Source organism: Heliangelus exortis, chromosome Z (assembly GCF_036169615.1).
Source record: "Heliangelus exortis chromosome Z, bHelExo1.hap1, whole genome shotgun sequence".
Taxonomy (NCBI): Eukaryota; Metazoa; Chordata; class Aves; order Apodiformes; family Trochilidae; genus Heliangelus; species Heliangelus exortis.
The window spans coordinates 29,981,674-29,999,577 of NC_092454.1; the positions used below are offsets into that span (position 1 = coordinate 29,981,674).

Consider the following 17,904-nt stretch of genomic DNA (forward strand, 5'->3'; position numbering starts at 1 on the left):
AGCCAACTCTCTAGCTCCTTTTTGGCCACAACTTGGAAATATGTACAAGTTATTATTATAGATTTATGGGAACCCTCTGTCATTTTTAAGGGTACCTGTAGAGCATAGAGCCCTTTAATATCATGTTGCTTAGAGAAGCTACAGTGCTACATAACCATGCTACTGGATTATGAAGATAGCAATACCAATACCTTCTCCTTGAGCATTAATGGAGTGACACTGTACTTTTACTTCTTTTCTGCAGCAAGAATTGGAGCATCTCCAGAGGACCACAATTCTAGTCTGGAAAGATAAGCCCTTTCTTGACATTTCTAGAAGCTTCTCTTAAAAGAAACAGCTGAAGGAAACATTACATATTGGCTCTGGATTTTTTACCAAAAAAAAAAAAAAAAAAAAAAAATCACCATTAAATGCGGAAAAAACAATGTATTTCCTCTATTTATGTTTGTCCATAAAACTCAAGAATCCTATTGTACCCTGATATGAGAGAAAAAAATGCTTATCTGTTTCAGATTAGTGAAGTTCTCATGGGCAATCTGCTATTTTTATGGCATGTTTTTCATAATTGACATTTATTGCGTTTTTTAATAAATGCTAGACCACAGAGATTAATTTCTCAGCCACCAGAAATCAGCCTAGATACACTGATTTAAATAGGGCTATGCTTGTTTATACCCACTGCAGTTTAACCTAAAGAGGGTTTGTAAGCTTTTTAAAGTTAAAGGCTTGTTCCGTGTTAGGTAACTAAAAGAGAGACTTGGGAGCACAGATTACTGAAAACTACAGCTTTAAATGATCAGCTGCAAAATACTCGGAGGGCTTAAAGATTCATTGTAGAAAAGAGAAGATTACATCTTACATATGTATGTAGGTTACATATATATATATTCCGCGGTTACTCAGTAGGTGGCAGTTAAAAGCCTCGATGAGTTTTGCAGTCGCCATTCAGGCAGCAGCACCCGCAGCAGAAAGAACGAGAGAGGCTGCAGCCAAGCCAGCAAAAGCATTAGCCAAGGCCCAGGCACTGGGGAGAAAGTGGTGGTGGAGGAAAGCTGCTGCAGCACCGAGCCTCGGAGCAGGAGGGGACCAATCAGCAGGTGCCGCAGGGCTGAAGGGAAGGCAGAAGGTGAAGGAGCTGCAGCCCTCCTGGTTACGACAGGGACTCCTCTCCGGTGGAAGAAACCCAGGGCAGAGAAAGTGAGCAGCTGGTGTGATGACAGGCAGAAACTGAGGAGCATTTGGAGCTTTCTGTTCCTATACAGGTAACTATTTTTCCGTTGTTTTTCTATATGACCTCCCCCCCAGAAAAAAACCCAAAACAAAACAAAATAAACAACAACAACAACAAAAAAAACCCAAAACAAACCCAATACCCAGAGCTTTGCATTGAGATTAGAAGTATTTATTTCTTTTGGCCAAAATCCACAGTCTTCATTCAGTCAAAACTGACTGAAGTCAATAGAGTTTTGCATGAGTTATGTCAGCAAGACTTGATATAAATGTATCTTATGTACAGAAAAAGTCATGCTATAAGATGGGGCTGACAAGGAAGCAAAAAGCTGGTCATAGCACCTTGACTAGTTAAACAAAATTTTTTCGTGTGCTGAGATGCTAGTAAAGGCTTTATATCCCTTTTTATAAACTGCGTTTGTTAAAACTTGAGGTGCCGAGTTTTGCCCTAGTTAGTACCACTGCCACTGCAGTGGTTTCAGGAGGGATCATTTTTTTAAAAATGAAAGCTATATTTTAACTTGTGTGATGAAAGAATACAAAAATATTGAGTCTGTATAGCAACAACTCCAGGTGTTCCTTTCTTTGAAATAAATACCACTTTGCAGCATTCCACTGACAGGAAGGAATATTTTATTTGTTTAGTAGGTTGTGCCCCTCTCAACTGGATGGGAAAAAAAAGTTATAAAAGGCCATTCTCAAGTGTCTGTGAGTATCTGAATTAGATGTGATAGTGCTTCCTCTCTTGCTGTCTTCCCCGTGAAATGTGGGATGCTCTCTATGCTGCAGCACTCAGTCACAGCTGGGTGAGCTCAGTATGAAGCACCAAGATTTGTTGCTCTATGTGATTCCTAAGGTGTGTTTTCTGAATACGCCGTTTGTATGAGTAGCTTGGTCATACATTAATATATCTATACATTATCCGTATGTATACATTATATATGCGTGTTGGTAAATGCACACATATATAGGTATGTAATATATGCATTCCCATACCTTTCCATGTAAACAAGACAACTGATTGCTGTTACACCTTTCCAGATAAACAAATCTGCTTCTGCAACCCATTCCTGTTATACATTTGACAGGACTTCCAGTTTAATTTATGCCAAAAGTTCGCAGGTACCACAGTTTCTACTTGTGGGCTAGAGGGGTATTTTGTCTTCTCCCCCCCCCATCCTCACCCTGTTCTTTTGGGATTTCACTCGTACTGCAGAGTTACCCCTGGGGTCCAGCTGTGCTTACTAAAAATGCAGTAGTGTCCAGTTCTCACAGAACGCCATCTGTGCCCAACTTTCAGGGTCTATGATGTGTGATGTGGCTCCAGATTTCCTGGATTTTTCTTTCTGTGCTCTCACACCATGTTTCTGAGGCTCTTGCATGAAAAACTGTCCAAATGTGGAACAAGTTCAGCTAAACAGCTGCAAATCAACAGCCTCGTGAAACAGAGGAAATTATTGCACTGCACATCTATTTATCTTCATCTCTGGGAAGAGAGAAGATTAATAGATATTCAAGGTCTTTTCCAGCCTTAATGATTCTATGAAAAGGGACATGAACACTCATAGGCTGGAAGGTTTCACACCGTTAGAGCAGCAAGGCTCTGAAAGTACCTTCTCATTGAAGTGTAATAATGAAAAGTCTCTAAATGCTTTTCCGCTGGAACCTGATTGCAGGGATTTTGTGAAATGGTTGCCTGAAAATTTGAAGAAGTTGATTTGATAATCCAGAAGGTCTCTTTCAGTGCTAATTATCATTCTTTCTTTTCACTAGAAGTTGCCTGCATTAAAAAGGCAAATCCTTGCAAATAGGTCAAGGTCTTTGAAAACACTTTTAAATATACTTAAATGAAGCTAAATGCAGGCATATTTCCCATGGTTGTGCCACACTTAGTGTTTACACCGACAGACACAAAAGCCCTTATGGTCATCAGGCTAAATATCCCTTTTTTCACAGTGCAGAGCAGAGCTCTTTGGCAGATGGTTAAGAGGCGTTGCTCCTTCTGGCCAAGTGGTACTGTAGTCTCTGCAGTACCAAGAAAAATAGTGGATAATACATAACCTTATAATGGTGTTTCTTAAGTTGTTCCTAGTGATGGTCCTAATTACCTTTGAGGATCATCTGGTAATTTTCCTTTGTGCTAATCAACACACTTCCCCATTTAAAGATCCAAACATGATGTGAAAAAGCAGCCTCTCACTTCATTATGACAAAGTGTGCACTATTGCCTCAAACTTGTTTTACTAACCTGCACAAAGTGTACTCTTGTTCAAAGAAGCTCCTACAGACGTACCACATTCAATTCCATATTCTCTTCTTCTCTTCTTTCTTTTTGTACTCTGATGTTTTTTGATTTTTTATTCTTTTGTTTTAGGTACTACACTGAATTGCTTTTGATTCATACCATACCTCAGTAATTTTTTTGGTAGTATATAATAATCTGTGTTTAAATATTCTGTCTCTCGTACTGTTTGTATCAGATCACTCGTATCCTTACACTGAAACAGCACCCACTGAGGGAGATTTTTTTGGTTTGTAGGACTGATTCCAAATGTTTTTTACTTGCTCCTTATTACTTTGTATTACTAAGCCAAACTGAGAAATTTTCAGTATTAGACAAGAAAAAAATGGCAATGTAGTGAAGCATGAATATATAATATTAGAAATATTACTTTCCTTTTAAATGAACAATTTCCTTAGATGTACCAGGAAAAAATATTTTCCAACTTTTACTTTTTTACTTCACACACAAAGGTTTTTAAGTATCAGTGAATATTTTTTTTCGAGGCATACTTGCTATTGTACTAAAATTAAACAGTACATTATATTATTTCGTCTTACTGCTAGAGAGGCAGTGGAAAAGTCCTACTTTGTGACAATGTAAGTGTACTTGTAATTGTACAATGAATTAAAAGAGAATGTATTTTATTTTGCTTTCTTGCAAAAAAAAAAATATTTGCTTTTAACAACAATTTAGTGATTACTGTATCATTCTTGAAATAATTGTCAAAAGAACATGAGCAAAATTTCAAAATGAGTGTGCCAAGTCTGTGAGAAATGCACTTTTCAACTCACCGAGGTCAGGACCACCTCTTCCTTAGCAAATAAATTTGAATGGAATGGTAGACATTTCTACCTGAGATTAAAGCAGTCTCTTCGATTTCTCTGACTGTGTAGGGCTGCACTATGCTATGACAGGATAATGCAGTCACCCTCACCCTGACTGCAGGTAATGGAATTGGTTTTAGTTGAATCTGAGTGAGTGTCAACAATATTTATGACAAGATTATTAACAAATCAGTTCCTAGACTCTAGATGTTTCCTTTCCACAAGGATCAGTAGTTCTGACTTAAAATTAATCTGAAGCTAAGGAGACTTACCCTCTTTCATTTATTTTTATACTCTTCTCTGAAAATCTAGACTGAGAGCTTTTACCTATTCTGAAAGAGTTAGTAATATAAATAATATTAGCTATCATCAGTAGCTAAAATATTGGCGTAAACCCAGCTAAAAACATTACAGTTTACCCAATTTGTTCACTCCAGCATTAAAACAGTACCATGTGTTATTGAGAAAGTATTTTTTTTAATATTTAGAATATATTTGTTATAATTTTTTTCTACTGCTACCAATACAATAATTGAGAATAAATTACCCTACACACTAAACCTACATTTCTTACTTCAGAATGGAAAGTATTGAAAGCTGAAGCAGTGATGTTCAGTATCAAATCGCTTTTCTGTTTAAAAATAATTTAAAAAATTATGAGGGAAAGTATTCAGTTTTGTGAATGTCCTGAGGTGCAGGTATGCAGCTTAATTCTTAAAGAAAAGACACTTGAGAGTGAGAAGAAATGCAAATAAATTTTTCCTCCCAAACCAGTTTATGATAAATTACATATCATAGGCAGCAAATAATCCCTTGTGAATATTTAGAAACTCCTATCAGCCCTTTCTGATTTGCAGAAAATCTTCAGTGGAAGTACAGCCTTCTTACTAATGCCTGGAAGCATATCAGCAATGGGATTGCATTACTCCAGTACTCATCAGGGATCCTTCTGAGTCCCGCAGCCTGCTGCATTAACCTATTTATGTCTTACTGTCCAACAAAACAAAAGCAGAGTGTATAATATTTGCAGGTAGGGTTTTGGGAGGGCTTGACACGCACAGCTGGAACAGAAAGACAGATGCTAGTGTTCTCACTCGATGTTACATTGTTTTCAATGGGTTATTACTGGGGCCCTGGAAGAATATCAGAAGTATTCGAGTAGTCAGGATAGCAATTGAGCTACCATTCCAGCCCAGCAAGGAGTAGCAGCAAAAGGTGTTATACTTGTAAGTCAGAAGCCTTTAGCCTTTAATAAATCTGTTTGTGCTAATAACGTCAAATTAATCTTAAGGAACTGAGGGCTGCAGTGGGAAGGCAAAACAGCCACTGGTCTTTTTACAGTGTCTTCTGCTAATTGGAAGGCAGTCTTCGTGAACACATGGCTCTTATGTGTAAATAAACAGAATATATATGGATGTAGTTTTTTGCCTATGCTTTTTAATTGTGATTTTTATAATGATCGTGAGATTTTTATAATGAATCTCACCATACATGGTAATTAACATTCGAGGACTCTAGACAAGAAGGACTGTTTACGAAATTTTTCTTCTTGGTTTGGGCTTTTTTACTTTTTCATGTTTTTAACTTTCTTCATTCTGGAAAATTTAAAAGCCACACCTTTCCCCATGAGATGCATGATAAAAACTCATTTATTTTGGCTTGTGGCTATCTGGAGAAGCTGCAGTTCACTTCAGATGGTAAAGTCATAGCTAATTGCCAAAAAGAGTAAAAAAAACAGAGGGGATGAAAGGCCAAACTAGGTCTCTTTCTGAAACTCCTTTTTTATGGCTGACAAATTCTAGTTAATAAACCTACTGCTCTACGCAAATGCAAAATGTCCTAAGTGTTGAAAGTTGAACACACCACACTGTAAGTTGATCTTTTCAGCTTTACTATAATAACATCTATTGAGAACTGTGCAAAAATTACCTTATTGGACCTGTTAATCTGGGAACAAAACTCAAAAAAATTAGTCCCCCGGGGAGTTGAATACAACGTTGTCATATTGACATTTTTATTTCTATGTGCAAATTCAGGAATACCTAATTGCACATACCTAAAAGCTTCTAAGTAGTTTCTTGCTGAGTTTTGACCATAAATACTTAAAATATTAGTATAGTGGTTTACCTAAATGCTTAAATAGATATACAAATATAAGAGTAGCTCCATTTAAGTCAATGAAGTATTCAGCATGCATAAAAGAAAGCCCATATTTAAGCAGTAACTGAGTCATTAAATTCTTTTCTAGTTTTAAGATCAGCCAATCCAGTAAACAGAAGTATAAACCTGTCCCCCTGCTGTAAGCTTTATTATTATTATTATTATTATTATTATTATTACTTATTGAGCAAAGTACAGTATATTGCTGTCTTCAAATCCTACTCCACACTATTTCATGGAACAGGTTTTTTTGCATTTCAGGAATTTATGTGTTTTTTGTTGTTTTTTGTTGTTAGGTTGGTTGGGTGGTTTTTTAGGGAGAATGTATGATCCAAAGTATCCAGCACACCTCCTTATATTTTTGGCTTGTAAAGGAATGTAAAAAGTTACAGCAATTATGCATAGATAATATTTAGCCTAATATTTGTTATCCCAACAATCTCTGGATAGCGTGTGCTAAGAATTAGAGACTTAAGTTCAAGTGTGAAGAAGTCACTAATATTTAGGTAAGTATTCTGAAAAAAAGGCATAATGTCACGGTAACATATGAAACTGAAATTCTTATATGGTAAAGCAAACTCTGGAAGCAGTTTTAGTCTAAATTCATTGAATAATTTTAATTACCCCTATTATTACTGTCAATCCATGCGTAGCTACTCATGTTGACATGACTTGGATAGTTATCTTCCTCTTTCATGTAAGCGTGCAAAGCATAAGAGGAGGTAGCTTGAATGGATGCTTATCTCTGGCCAACACTGCTGAAATATCAGTGACACACAAATTAATAGTAGGAAAATATTCTTCTCTGTAAGCAAAGATGACAAGAACAACACTCGAATAAAAGGCAGAGCTGACATGAATCAGAACAGCTACAGCATTTATGCAGAAAGTCATGATTAGACTAACTGATGATCAAGAAGCGGAATTTCAAATAGCATTTTGTTAAGCATAAGAATAAAAAACAAAAGTGCTTTGCACTTGGACTATAATTTCATGTTGCATTAATAAGCTATTTTAACTGTTATAATTTTGTCTTCAAACATGACCAACTTTCCAGTGATTTGAAAAGACCAAAGCAAAGCAAGCAAAGAAAAACAATGAAAACAAATGAGAAAGCAAGTCCTGTAGTAAAACATGAAGACACCAGAAGCAGGAAAAGCTGTTTTTTAAGTCCATATTCATCGACAGATGTGGTGAAAATACTCATTGAGAACTGTGCCATAAATAATGGAAAGCAAGAAAAAACTCCTTGCAGCACTACCTTATCCCCTTTAAGTAAATAATGTGTACCTTTTCCACCTTCGATGTGGTGAAATGGCCAATAACCTTAAAACCATGTTTAAATCTGTCTTATGTCTAAAAGTACATTTGGTGTTATTCTTAACTGCATTTGGTATTATTCCTTACCTTGGACATTGCATCTTTGCATAGTGGTGTCACCACTGGGTAGCTTGATGGACTCTTAAGTTGATGCAAACTCTTGTACTGTATTGAATTTTTAACAATGGTGATATAAACAGAGGCATCACCTCAGACTTTAGATAAAAATAAAAAAATCAGTGACAGGCATGAGAAGACTTTACCTGAGAAAAAACTACTTTCAGGAAATCAATACACAGCATCAGGCAATTCCCATATTGCATATCAGACTAATATCTGAGACATCACAAAACCTCTACTACTAGGGGAGTTAAGATGCAATCAAAATCTCTGACTCCAGGCAACAGAGGTTGTATTGGGTTGCTTTATAAATTAAATGCTACCCTAAAAGACCATCTAGCTAAGAAATTTTGAAGCAATTTCCCACTTGTGACATTTTATAGAAGTCTAACGGTGCAATCATAGTGAAAAATATTTTGCAACCAAACTGCACCTGTGGCAAGATTTCTTCTACACCTACTTATAAGTACATCTACTCTTAAGTACAAACTGGAAGGGCTCACCAGCCATTAGAATTAGAGGAAAATTTAATATCATGTTAAGGTTAAATATTCAAGTAGATTTATTTTCAGAAGTTACTCTTCAGCCTTCCTAAATTTTTTTCCTGTTATTGCGTATGATTTTTTAATGGCTTAAATATCAATATAAGAGGCAAGTCATAAATCCAATCATATAAATACATTGATATAAACAAAATTGATATAAAAACTAGCCCATAAAAACAATTAAGGGTAGGAGGTATCTGTGGGAATCCAGTGGCTAAATAAAGGATCAGTGACGTGAATTTAGTAAGTGCTAACGCACCCATCTGTCACCCAAGGAACATTAAAATTTTGTACTATCAAGTGCATAATTTTTAATGTGATGTACTTCATTGAAACAGTTTTAAACACAGTTTTGTTATCATTATTAAAGAAAACAGCAGATTTTATGTCAAAACTATTCAATCTTTTAAACTTTACCCTGTTAGAGAAACCCCTCAGTTTATTTACCTGATGTGTCAGAATTATCCAGAGAAAGAACGCAGACCAGCATAAACATCTGTAGTTCAGTTTGAACTGGAGGTAGCCTTTTGTTCCAGTAAATATAGCCTGTCAAGCTAACCTGCAGCTGCTAAGCCAGAGCAATTTGAGTCTTGTGCTAATGGAGCACGTGAAGAAAACAGATCTAAAACAGCAGAGGTATGTGAAGAATCACCAATTTGCTGAATTTTGCAACCAAATAAATAAAAAATGAAGGGTATAGACTTATGCAGTACACAATAGAACAAGAGGAAATAACCTCATGTCAGGATAAGCGAGGTTTAGATTAGATACTACAAAAAATTTACTGGGTTATGAAACATTATGATGCAGCCCAGGGAATTGGTTGAGGCGATATTTAAAAGACATTCGGATAAGGTACTCAGGAATAGGGTTTAGCAGTGGACTTGGCAGTATGCTAGATTAGCAGTTGGACTTGATGGTCTTCAAGGTCTTTTCCTCAGTAACTCTGATTCTATGTTACAAAAAGTGCTTGCCTTTTTAAGTGAGGATAGTTTTGTTAACCTTGACACCTTAAAGGATGATAGTAAATTTTCGCTGATGTGAAAGTAGCAAAGGCAGTAAATGAGGCTTTATTACACAGAGACTCCAGTTCTGTCAGTTCTAAAGTGTAAAAAGAAACTGCTGTTTTCTGTGTATATTATGAAACAGATAGGTTCTAGAAGTGTGAATCAGAGTTGATACTGTACATCTGAAAAGTCAGACTTCTTTCATGTTAGTTTTTCTTTCATGTTAGTTTTGCTCTAATAGGGCAGCATGAAAAGCTTAAACAAATACACAACTGGGTGCAGGTGTACCACAGTCACACAGAATTGTAGTCACCACAGGATAATCTTTGTCCATGTCCACACGGAAAACGTAATCACAGGCTAAAAACTACTCAAGGAAGCCTTTCTCCAGTGGGATGAAAAATCCTCATATGGCCTTTGGATTTTGTTGACTCCCAGCTGCTAAGTAAGATGGAAAAAAAAAAATCTCTACTGTTTGTCTTGGTAAAACTGAGGATCTTTGGAACTGACAGACTTGCATGTGGGGCAAAATAAGCAGTCACTTAGGATGGTGTGTGTTCACTGCTTCTTTGCAGAACCCCAGGCTGGAGAGCAGCTCTCTGGAGAAGGCACTGGGGCCATGGGAGCAGCAAGGTGGCATGGCCAGCAGTGTCCCTAGCTGTAATAAAGCTGAAGAGCAGGGCCAGTTGGTCAAGGGAGGAGATAATCCTCCTCCTCTGCTCAGCACTCAATGAGACAGTAGTTACGCAGTTGGTCTGACTTCTGCACCCCCAGGAGAGGAAATGCAGAGTGCAATGGAGCGAGTTCAGATGGGCACCATTTTCACATAGGCTGCAGCACTGTCTCACCCTGCAGGCTGAGGCACCAGTGCTCTGGTCTGCTTGGAGAACACATAACTCAAGGGGCACTAATGAGCAGCCCCCCAAAAACCTACAGGAAAGCCATTGAGAAGATGGAGTGAAACTCTTCACAGCCATGGATGGTGGGAGGAGGAGAGAACAGGTATGAGTTGAAACATAAGTGGTTCAGACTAGATATAAGGGAGAAAACCAAATTGCACTGAAGGTAATTTCACAGGTTGCTCAGAGAGGCCAAGGAAAACCTTGGAGCTTTTGAGACCCCAGCAGGACAGAACAACATTTTCTGGTCTCATGGCTCATGGTCTCATGGTCTCAAAAGGCTTGACCAGAGACCTCTTCAAATCCCTTCCAGCCTGAATTAACCTGTGATTCTTTGATCATTTCTATGGTCGTTTCTAAGGGCAATCTGAAAAATCTACCTAAGCAATCAATATGTTCTTTTTACCACTGTAAAATTTTCCCGTTGTCTAACGGGGGATTTCTGCTATAATGTAAGCCTGATATTAACTATTTTTTCCATTAATATGGAATTCTTCCTCTTCTAAACATTGCTGTGCATTTGAGGACTGTTACTATGCCATTTCAGATTCACTTAGAAGCTTTTTCATGCCATTAGGTGCTACATTTCCATTTGTTCTGATTTTTGGGCAACCATATGTGACAGGGTTTTTTGAGATTTCTGAGTATGCTTAAATTGTGAAGTTTAATGTGTCAGGAGTATACTCTGCTAGCTTTTAAAATTTTTTTCTCTACTCTGTATTCATACTAAATTTTCATATTAAAAATTTTCACAGTGCATTTTTTTTTCTCATTCCCTACTTCCTGGACTGTGTTAGCTGATAGTGCAATGCTTCAGCTGCTTCTGAGGTGAAATAGACATGCTTTTCTCTCTTGTCTTTTGCTCACAAAAATTATCAAATTATAATACTCATGGCAGCTCATTCTATGCATGACTCTAAGCTCTGTGACTGTTCTGATTTTGCATGTATGCAGCTCTTAGGTACAAGTTTGTTTTCAGTGGAACAGTGTCCTACCAGCTACCTCTGTTCTCATTTCTTGATAGCTACTTTGGTTTTGTTTGTTTTCTCAACAGTGTGAGCTGCTCACCCATTTCCCTTGTTTCTCAGAGGTTTCTCTCTTATATAAATACACACGGCACTCTTTTCTGACATCTAAATTAATATTCCTTGAATTCTCTGTCAGAGAGAAACAGTTTTGCTTCAGTGCCTAAGGCTGAACAATCTTACTTGTCAACGTTTGCTATATTTAAACAGGTCTCTGAGGGGGACAGTGACTGCACTGTAGGAGAAATGTAAGGCAGTGAAATTGCCTTCTGCCTGAAGCCAGGCTGGGTAGGCAGAGCTGTGACAGCTCTCCACTTAACCTCAGGATCAGCATCCCCGGCTGCATTGGTTATTTTGCCTGTGTTGTGACATATGAATAAGTACAACTCCTTCATCCAACACATTAAGTAAAGATAGATGTTTCCAGCTTAAGTTAGAACTATAGCAGAATAGCATGCTCTGGAAAAGAAGAATAAAAAGATCAGGGTATGCCTGAATGGCAAAATGAAGACGTTAATGCAGCATGGGTAGCGATAGCTTTAATCTAAATAAGTGAAGACAGCAACAGCATTAAAGACACAGGGGCCCAAAGTTTAGTGTGAGTTAGTAAATGGGAAAAGGTCCTGGGGGGGTCCATTCACATCCATACCTCTACAGCATCTCTGCTATTCTCCCAGTGCTACACAGGTAAAGACTTGAAATCCTGCCCCTCAGTGCAATCACTTCTTCTGCTCCACTGAAGAAACAGCTTGAAGGCTCTTTTATCAGTCAGGAAGCCTTTTGAGTTGCTCTAGATTAGCTACCAACAAGGTAAAAACTGAAATAGGCAAGTTCAATAACCTGGTGCTCTTAGGGCACTTGGGCAAGATTCCTTGTTAGATCAGTCCATTTTAATGAGAAAAATACTGGTACAGTAAATTTTGCCATTTGTTACACACATATTTTTTATCTATATAGCTTTGCTCAGAAAACAAACAATACCCTAGGCCCTCTTCAGTTTTCAGGGTTCTTTTTTTTTTAGTGTTTATGTGCTTAATGTTCATTGAATATAAAAAGAAAGGTGTACCTAATGAGCTATTAGTGAAGGCAGGACAACTTAATTTTCACATATATTTCAGTAAATTCTAAAACAATTGCAGCTTGCAACTCTGAAATCTTTACCATTTCTGTTATTTAATAATGACAACAGTATTTCTGGTCCTACTTAAAGGCAGATTTTTTAAAAACAGGAACTGATTTCAGGGATCACAGGGTTTTGTGACTTTTGACATAGGCATTTGCCAGGCTTGACAATATAAGATGCTTAAAAATGTTGTGAATTTTTCCGTGCAACCTTTCTGATAACTGTAGCATGTCTCCACTCAGATCTAATCTGCAGTGAAATGAAGATTAGAAAGAAAAGGCAAACTGATGTCAGTTTACCAAATTGTACTATTTGACCCAAAATTGAAGTAGGAAAACATATGGAAGTGGGATATATGTTCCTGAAGACTTAGAAACAAGTAAACTTGGTAGTATTGCTGAATAATCTACAAATACATGCTAGATGTCAGTTAGGAGCACTACCTACTCATGGTGGAGATAAATTCCATAACTACTGAAGAGGTGGCCAGTTTAGACTATTTTACTATCCCACATATGTATACTGGTGTGTTTCAACAATGATTTGAGACTTGCTTTAGAGGTAGAAGAGTAATTCTGTTTCGACAGACTGGGCCTTGGACCTAATGAAAACTCCTTCTCAATTGTATATTTTTATTTCTGGGGTTATTAGTCCAATAGGAAATGTCCTTAAATCACAATGTTTATTTAAACTAAGTCGTGAAGTGATGGAGATGTCCTTTTGTTACCAGTCCAGGCTGGATTGCAAATCCTGAATTTACTACTAGAATAAAACCTGGAGCAACCCATTGCAAATCTGCTTAAGTTATTACAGGAGTTCTGCCATCACTTACATCACATTAATTTCTCTCATTGAGAAAGATATCACATAGTACACTCTTCGCATCAGCCTCTGTTAATGCCTGTATTGTTTTTTTTTTATTTTCCTTCCTAGATTTTCCCCTGTAGCTGAGCAACAAACACACTGAGAAACATGCCTGAGCAAAGCAATGATTACAGGGTTGTTGTGTTTGGAGCTGGAGGAGTGGGCAAAAGTTCTTTGGTCTTGAGATTTGTGAAGGGCACTTTCAGAGAGGTCTACATCCCTACCATTGAAGACACCTATCGTCAGGTGATCAGCTGTGATAAGAGTATATGCACTTTGCAGATAACTGACACTACAGGGAGCCATCAATTCCCAGCCATGCAACGTCTTTCTATTTCTAAAGGACATGCTTTCATTTTGGTTTACTCTATCACCAGCCGACAGTCCTTGGAAGAACTCAAACCAATCTATGAGCAAATATGTCAGATTAAGGGAGATGTCGAAAGCATTCCAATAATGCTGGTGGGGAACAAAAATGACGAGAGCCAAAATCGGGAGGTGGAAAGCAGTGAAGGAGAAGCCATGGCTAAGAAGTGGAAATGTGCCTTCATGGAGACCTCTGCCAAGCTGAACCACAACGTGAAAGAGTTATTCCAAGAACTGCTAAACCTAGAGAAACGCAGGACTGTGAGTCTGCAGATTGATGGCAAAAAAAGCAAGCAGCAGAAAAGGAAAGAGAAACTTAAAGGCAAATGTGTGATGATGTAAAATTGCACTATCAGGAATCAGTCATGCAGTCTCACCTGTCTGCCAATACCCACGTAAAACCTATAGACAGCAAAAACCCATGCAAGACCCAATTTATTAATATCTGTGTTAAAAGAAATATTTGGAATATGAAAAAAATTTTACTGCAGTTACTGTAAAAAAGCCCACAATTCAAAAATCTTGAACTCTTTTAAGTGAAAAAAAAAAAAAAAAGGAAGCAAAAGAAAGATGTAGTGTGAAAGATTTAGAAAGTCAACTTCATATTTTTTTATGTTTGCACACAACTGCAAGAGAAAGCAATGCATAATGTTTGAAGATAAACGAAGAAATGGCCATGAAGAAACCTCGAACATATAAATATATGCTGGGTGGTATTATCACATCTTTTAGGAATGCTGTTGACAAACAGTTCTGTGGAATTTTCATTTTAACTAGTGAGGCAGTGTGCATAAGGTAGTCTTGGATCTCCCAAATAAATTAACTACTTCACATTAAAAGGAAGTGTGGGAGTAGCAGAGATACAAGACATAGCAGAGATAAAACATATATTCTGTCTACCCCCCAGCATGAGATTTGTTTCTAGTATTTGGACTGAAGAATGAATAAAACACAGCTCTGTGTGGGAGAAATGGAGATGATCTTCTTTTCTGGACCTATTCCTTCAAGACACTTCTCACCCCAGTGAGAATATCTCGGAACAGCAGACATTGCCTGTGGAATATGCCAGACTGCATAAATATAGTGAACGTACACAAACAGAAGCTTTATTATGGAGGACTGGCTAGGCAGTCCCCTACAAAAGCCTTTTTAGAAAAGGCTCATTTCAAATGCTGTGGATGGTTAAATGATCACATGACGCAATTAGTGAGTGAAAGACAAGTCTGTTGAACTGGTGGTATACTTGAAGAGGGGTTAGTGTAGTATACAAAGTTTTGATTCAAATTTCCAGGTTAGCTGAGTGAAACTTCTTTACAGTACTGTGTTCCAATTAGAATGGTTTTGCATTTATGCCCTACTAGATACATTGCCTTTAGATTGCTTGTAGGGTTTTATATTAGCCATTTAAACTCATGGTTTGAACTGCTGTGACTCTTCATAGATTCAAATACTATACCTGGAGTTCAGGTCCACAGAAATCTCTAACTGAAGATTTTCTGGAGTAAGTAGTACAGGATTTGACATATTAAGAGTTACAGTTAGTACTGCATTATGATGCACTACATAACTCAGAACAGAAACGAAATATTTTAAACCACTCTGTGAAGGGAAATTACTTTCACCTTTGGAAGGTGAAAAAGTGTACAAAATGTGAGCTTTTATGGATCTCTCTCCAAAGATTTTCTAAAAACTAGCATGAATGAGTAAAGTATGCATCCTGCTGATGACAAAGACCATCTAAGATAAAAGCAGCACATTTTTTAAGGGATACATCAAAATTCTATAAGATACAATTTGCACCATAGGAATTACTTTGAAATAATAGAAACAAACCACCATATTTTTCGTAAATGTTTATGCCATTTCACATTAGGGGAAAATGCAATCAAGTACTAGTGTTTTTGATAATGCATGCTGTTGCATTGTAAATATCTTAGAGGAGCTGTTTAAATGCAGTATTGACATTAAACGTTGTTACTTTGTTTCTCTGAAGTATTGCTTGCTTACTTTAGACCTCCAAAACAAAAGAGGCATTTCAGAGGTCAGGTAATGGTATATTTTTTGAGCAAGAATATCTATTAGCACTGTCTTAAAAGGAACACAAATTCTGCCATTCACTCAGAAGGAGTTTTGGCACTATTAAAATACAGCGTAAAACTCCTGATGATTTACAAGAATACTAAATTTTGTATGCTTACTTCATTGCATTAGAAGAGAAAACTGAAGAGCATGAAAAAGCTCTCCTGGCTCTTACATGATGCTTTTTCTCTGTAAATCTCAAAGCACTTCACAAAAAGGTCAGCTTCATTATCTTAACTTCCTCAGTGGTGAAACAGGCACGAAATAAGGAAGCAGCTGCACGTAGGTTCCACATTAGGCGAGTGGCAGACTCAGGAACAAAAGCAAATCTCTTCAGACCCAGTCTAGTGTGCACTCTGCTTAATCAGACTGGCTTTTCATATTCTGAAACAGTTTCTAAAACACATGAAGAAACCTGACATTGCTTATACAGCTAAGAGAATTTTTTTATTATTATTTTTTTTGTCAGTCTGCCAACAGGTGGAACAGTATTCCAGATCAGGGATGCAAAATTTTCAAAAGCACTACATTTAGTAAGACTTTTATAAATGTTTTTACACCTACTTTTTTTGAAAGCTTACTAGTACTCATCCTTGCATCCTTGCACTGGATTCCACTAATGAAACTGGAAAATCAAAAAATAATCACATTTAAGGAGTAATAAGTCACAAAAGGAGGTCAGCAGTACAGAGGTTTTCCACTAATGCTAACATGCCTAAGCAGACAGGATGGAATAATGATAGAAACTCAAAGAAAAAGGGCCATATAAAGACAAAGTTCCTTTAAACACTATTCCTTTAACCAGAGGAATTATTTACACAGTAAAGAATCTCTCAGAAATAGAATACAGGGGAACTGAATTAGACTCAATAGGTTATGACTGCAAGTATATACAGGTCGAAGTTTGGCCCTGGTCTTTTTTTGGAATGTGCCACAAGAAAAAATAATTGTGTGGGAAAGGTAGAAATTAAAAAAGTAACTGCTTGTTGGTTGAGGTTGTTAGGTTTGAGGAACATTTCCTTTAATTCCTAGCTGATTCCTCATCTGCTACATAGTAAGCCATGAATTATTTTGTGGAATTTCAGGTATTAAAAAAAGTCCAGTGAAGAAGTAGAGAAGCAATATTACTCATGGCCACAGACTGGAAAGACAATGTATTTTGTAACTTTGTATTGTCATCCTAGTTCATACTATTAGATTTCACATATCTTGCATACTTGTGAGCTCTTTCAAAATACTTGTTTTGCTATTATTTATAAAATTATTTTTAATATAGGGAAATAACAGGTAAATAAAGAAAAAATACAGTTTTATTGCATTTTGTGTTTTGCTTGGGAATGTTATATCAGTATAAAAACTCTATAAACTGTAAGTTTAAAATTAGAAAAATTTAAACCATGTAGGATCTACAGTGGATTTTATCACCAAGAACCATGTCAAAATTACTCTTTACAGCATGACTTTTATATGTATATACAAAACATTATGATATATAGTTGAAAATATAGAAACATAGAACATATGTTGCTTTGATTTAATTAGCAAATATTTTATTCAAAGATTCAAATGAAATAATTTGTGCCTACACGTTTCTATGTTTCCAGCAATGTTTTGAACATGCACAATAAAGTTTAAATGGAAACACAAGTTTGGAAGAACTTTTGTTGGTGCCTGTATTGTGTTTATTTTGTAGGTATACTAAGTATGTTTTGGTTTTGGGTTTTTTTTTAATGTGTTAAATGCAGTTCTCAGTTCTCTAAACTAAAACAAATTTTTACATATTATGTTCTTACACTCACCACTTCTCCACTCTTCTGAAACCTGACCTGGAGTACTGTATCCAGGTTTGGAGTCCTCAGAACAGGAAAGACATGGAGATGTTAGAGTGGATCCAGAGGAGGGCCACAAAAATGATCAGAGGGGTGGAACATCCCTCCTGCAAAGACAAGATGAGAGAGTTGGAGCTGTTCAGCCTGGAGAAGAGGGGGTTCCAGGGAGACATTTTAGCCTTCTACAATACCTTAAGGGGGCCTAAAAGAAAGATGGGAACAAGCTTTT

General features: G+C 36.9%; 2 protein-coding genes across 2 annotated transcripts in view; both read left to right on the forward strand.

Annotated features, from left to right (window-relative positions):
* The window catches only part of NFIL3 (nuclear factor, interleukin 3 regulated), a 513,505-nt gene that overhangs the window by 290,460 nt on the left and 205,141 nt on the right, over positions 1-17,904 (forward strand). The window lies entirely within an intron of this gene.
* On the forward strand, positions 920-17,508 carry DIRAS2 (DIRAS family GTPase 2). The gene is made up of 2 exons (XM_071731006.1): positions 920-1,262; positions 13,471-17,508. The coding sequence occupies exon 2, from the start codon at positions 13,510-13,512 to the stop codon at positions 14,107-14,109; it is 600 nt and encodes a 199-aa protein (XP_071587107.1). The 5' UTR covers positions 920-1,262; positions 13,471-13,509; the 3' UTR covers positions 14,110-17,508.

Bases quoted from the DNA above. Each gene is read 5' to 3' on its own strand.
- DIRAS2 (XM_071731006.1), top strand. From the start codon at position 13,510: ATGCCTGAGCAAAGCAATGATTACAGGGTTGTTGTGTTTGGAGCTGGA.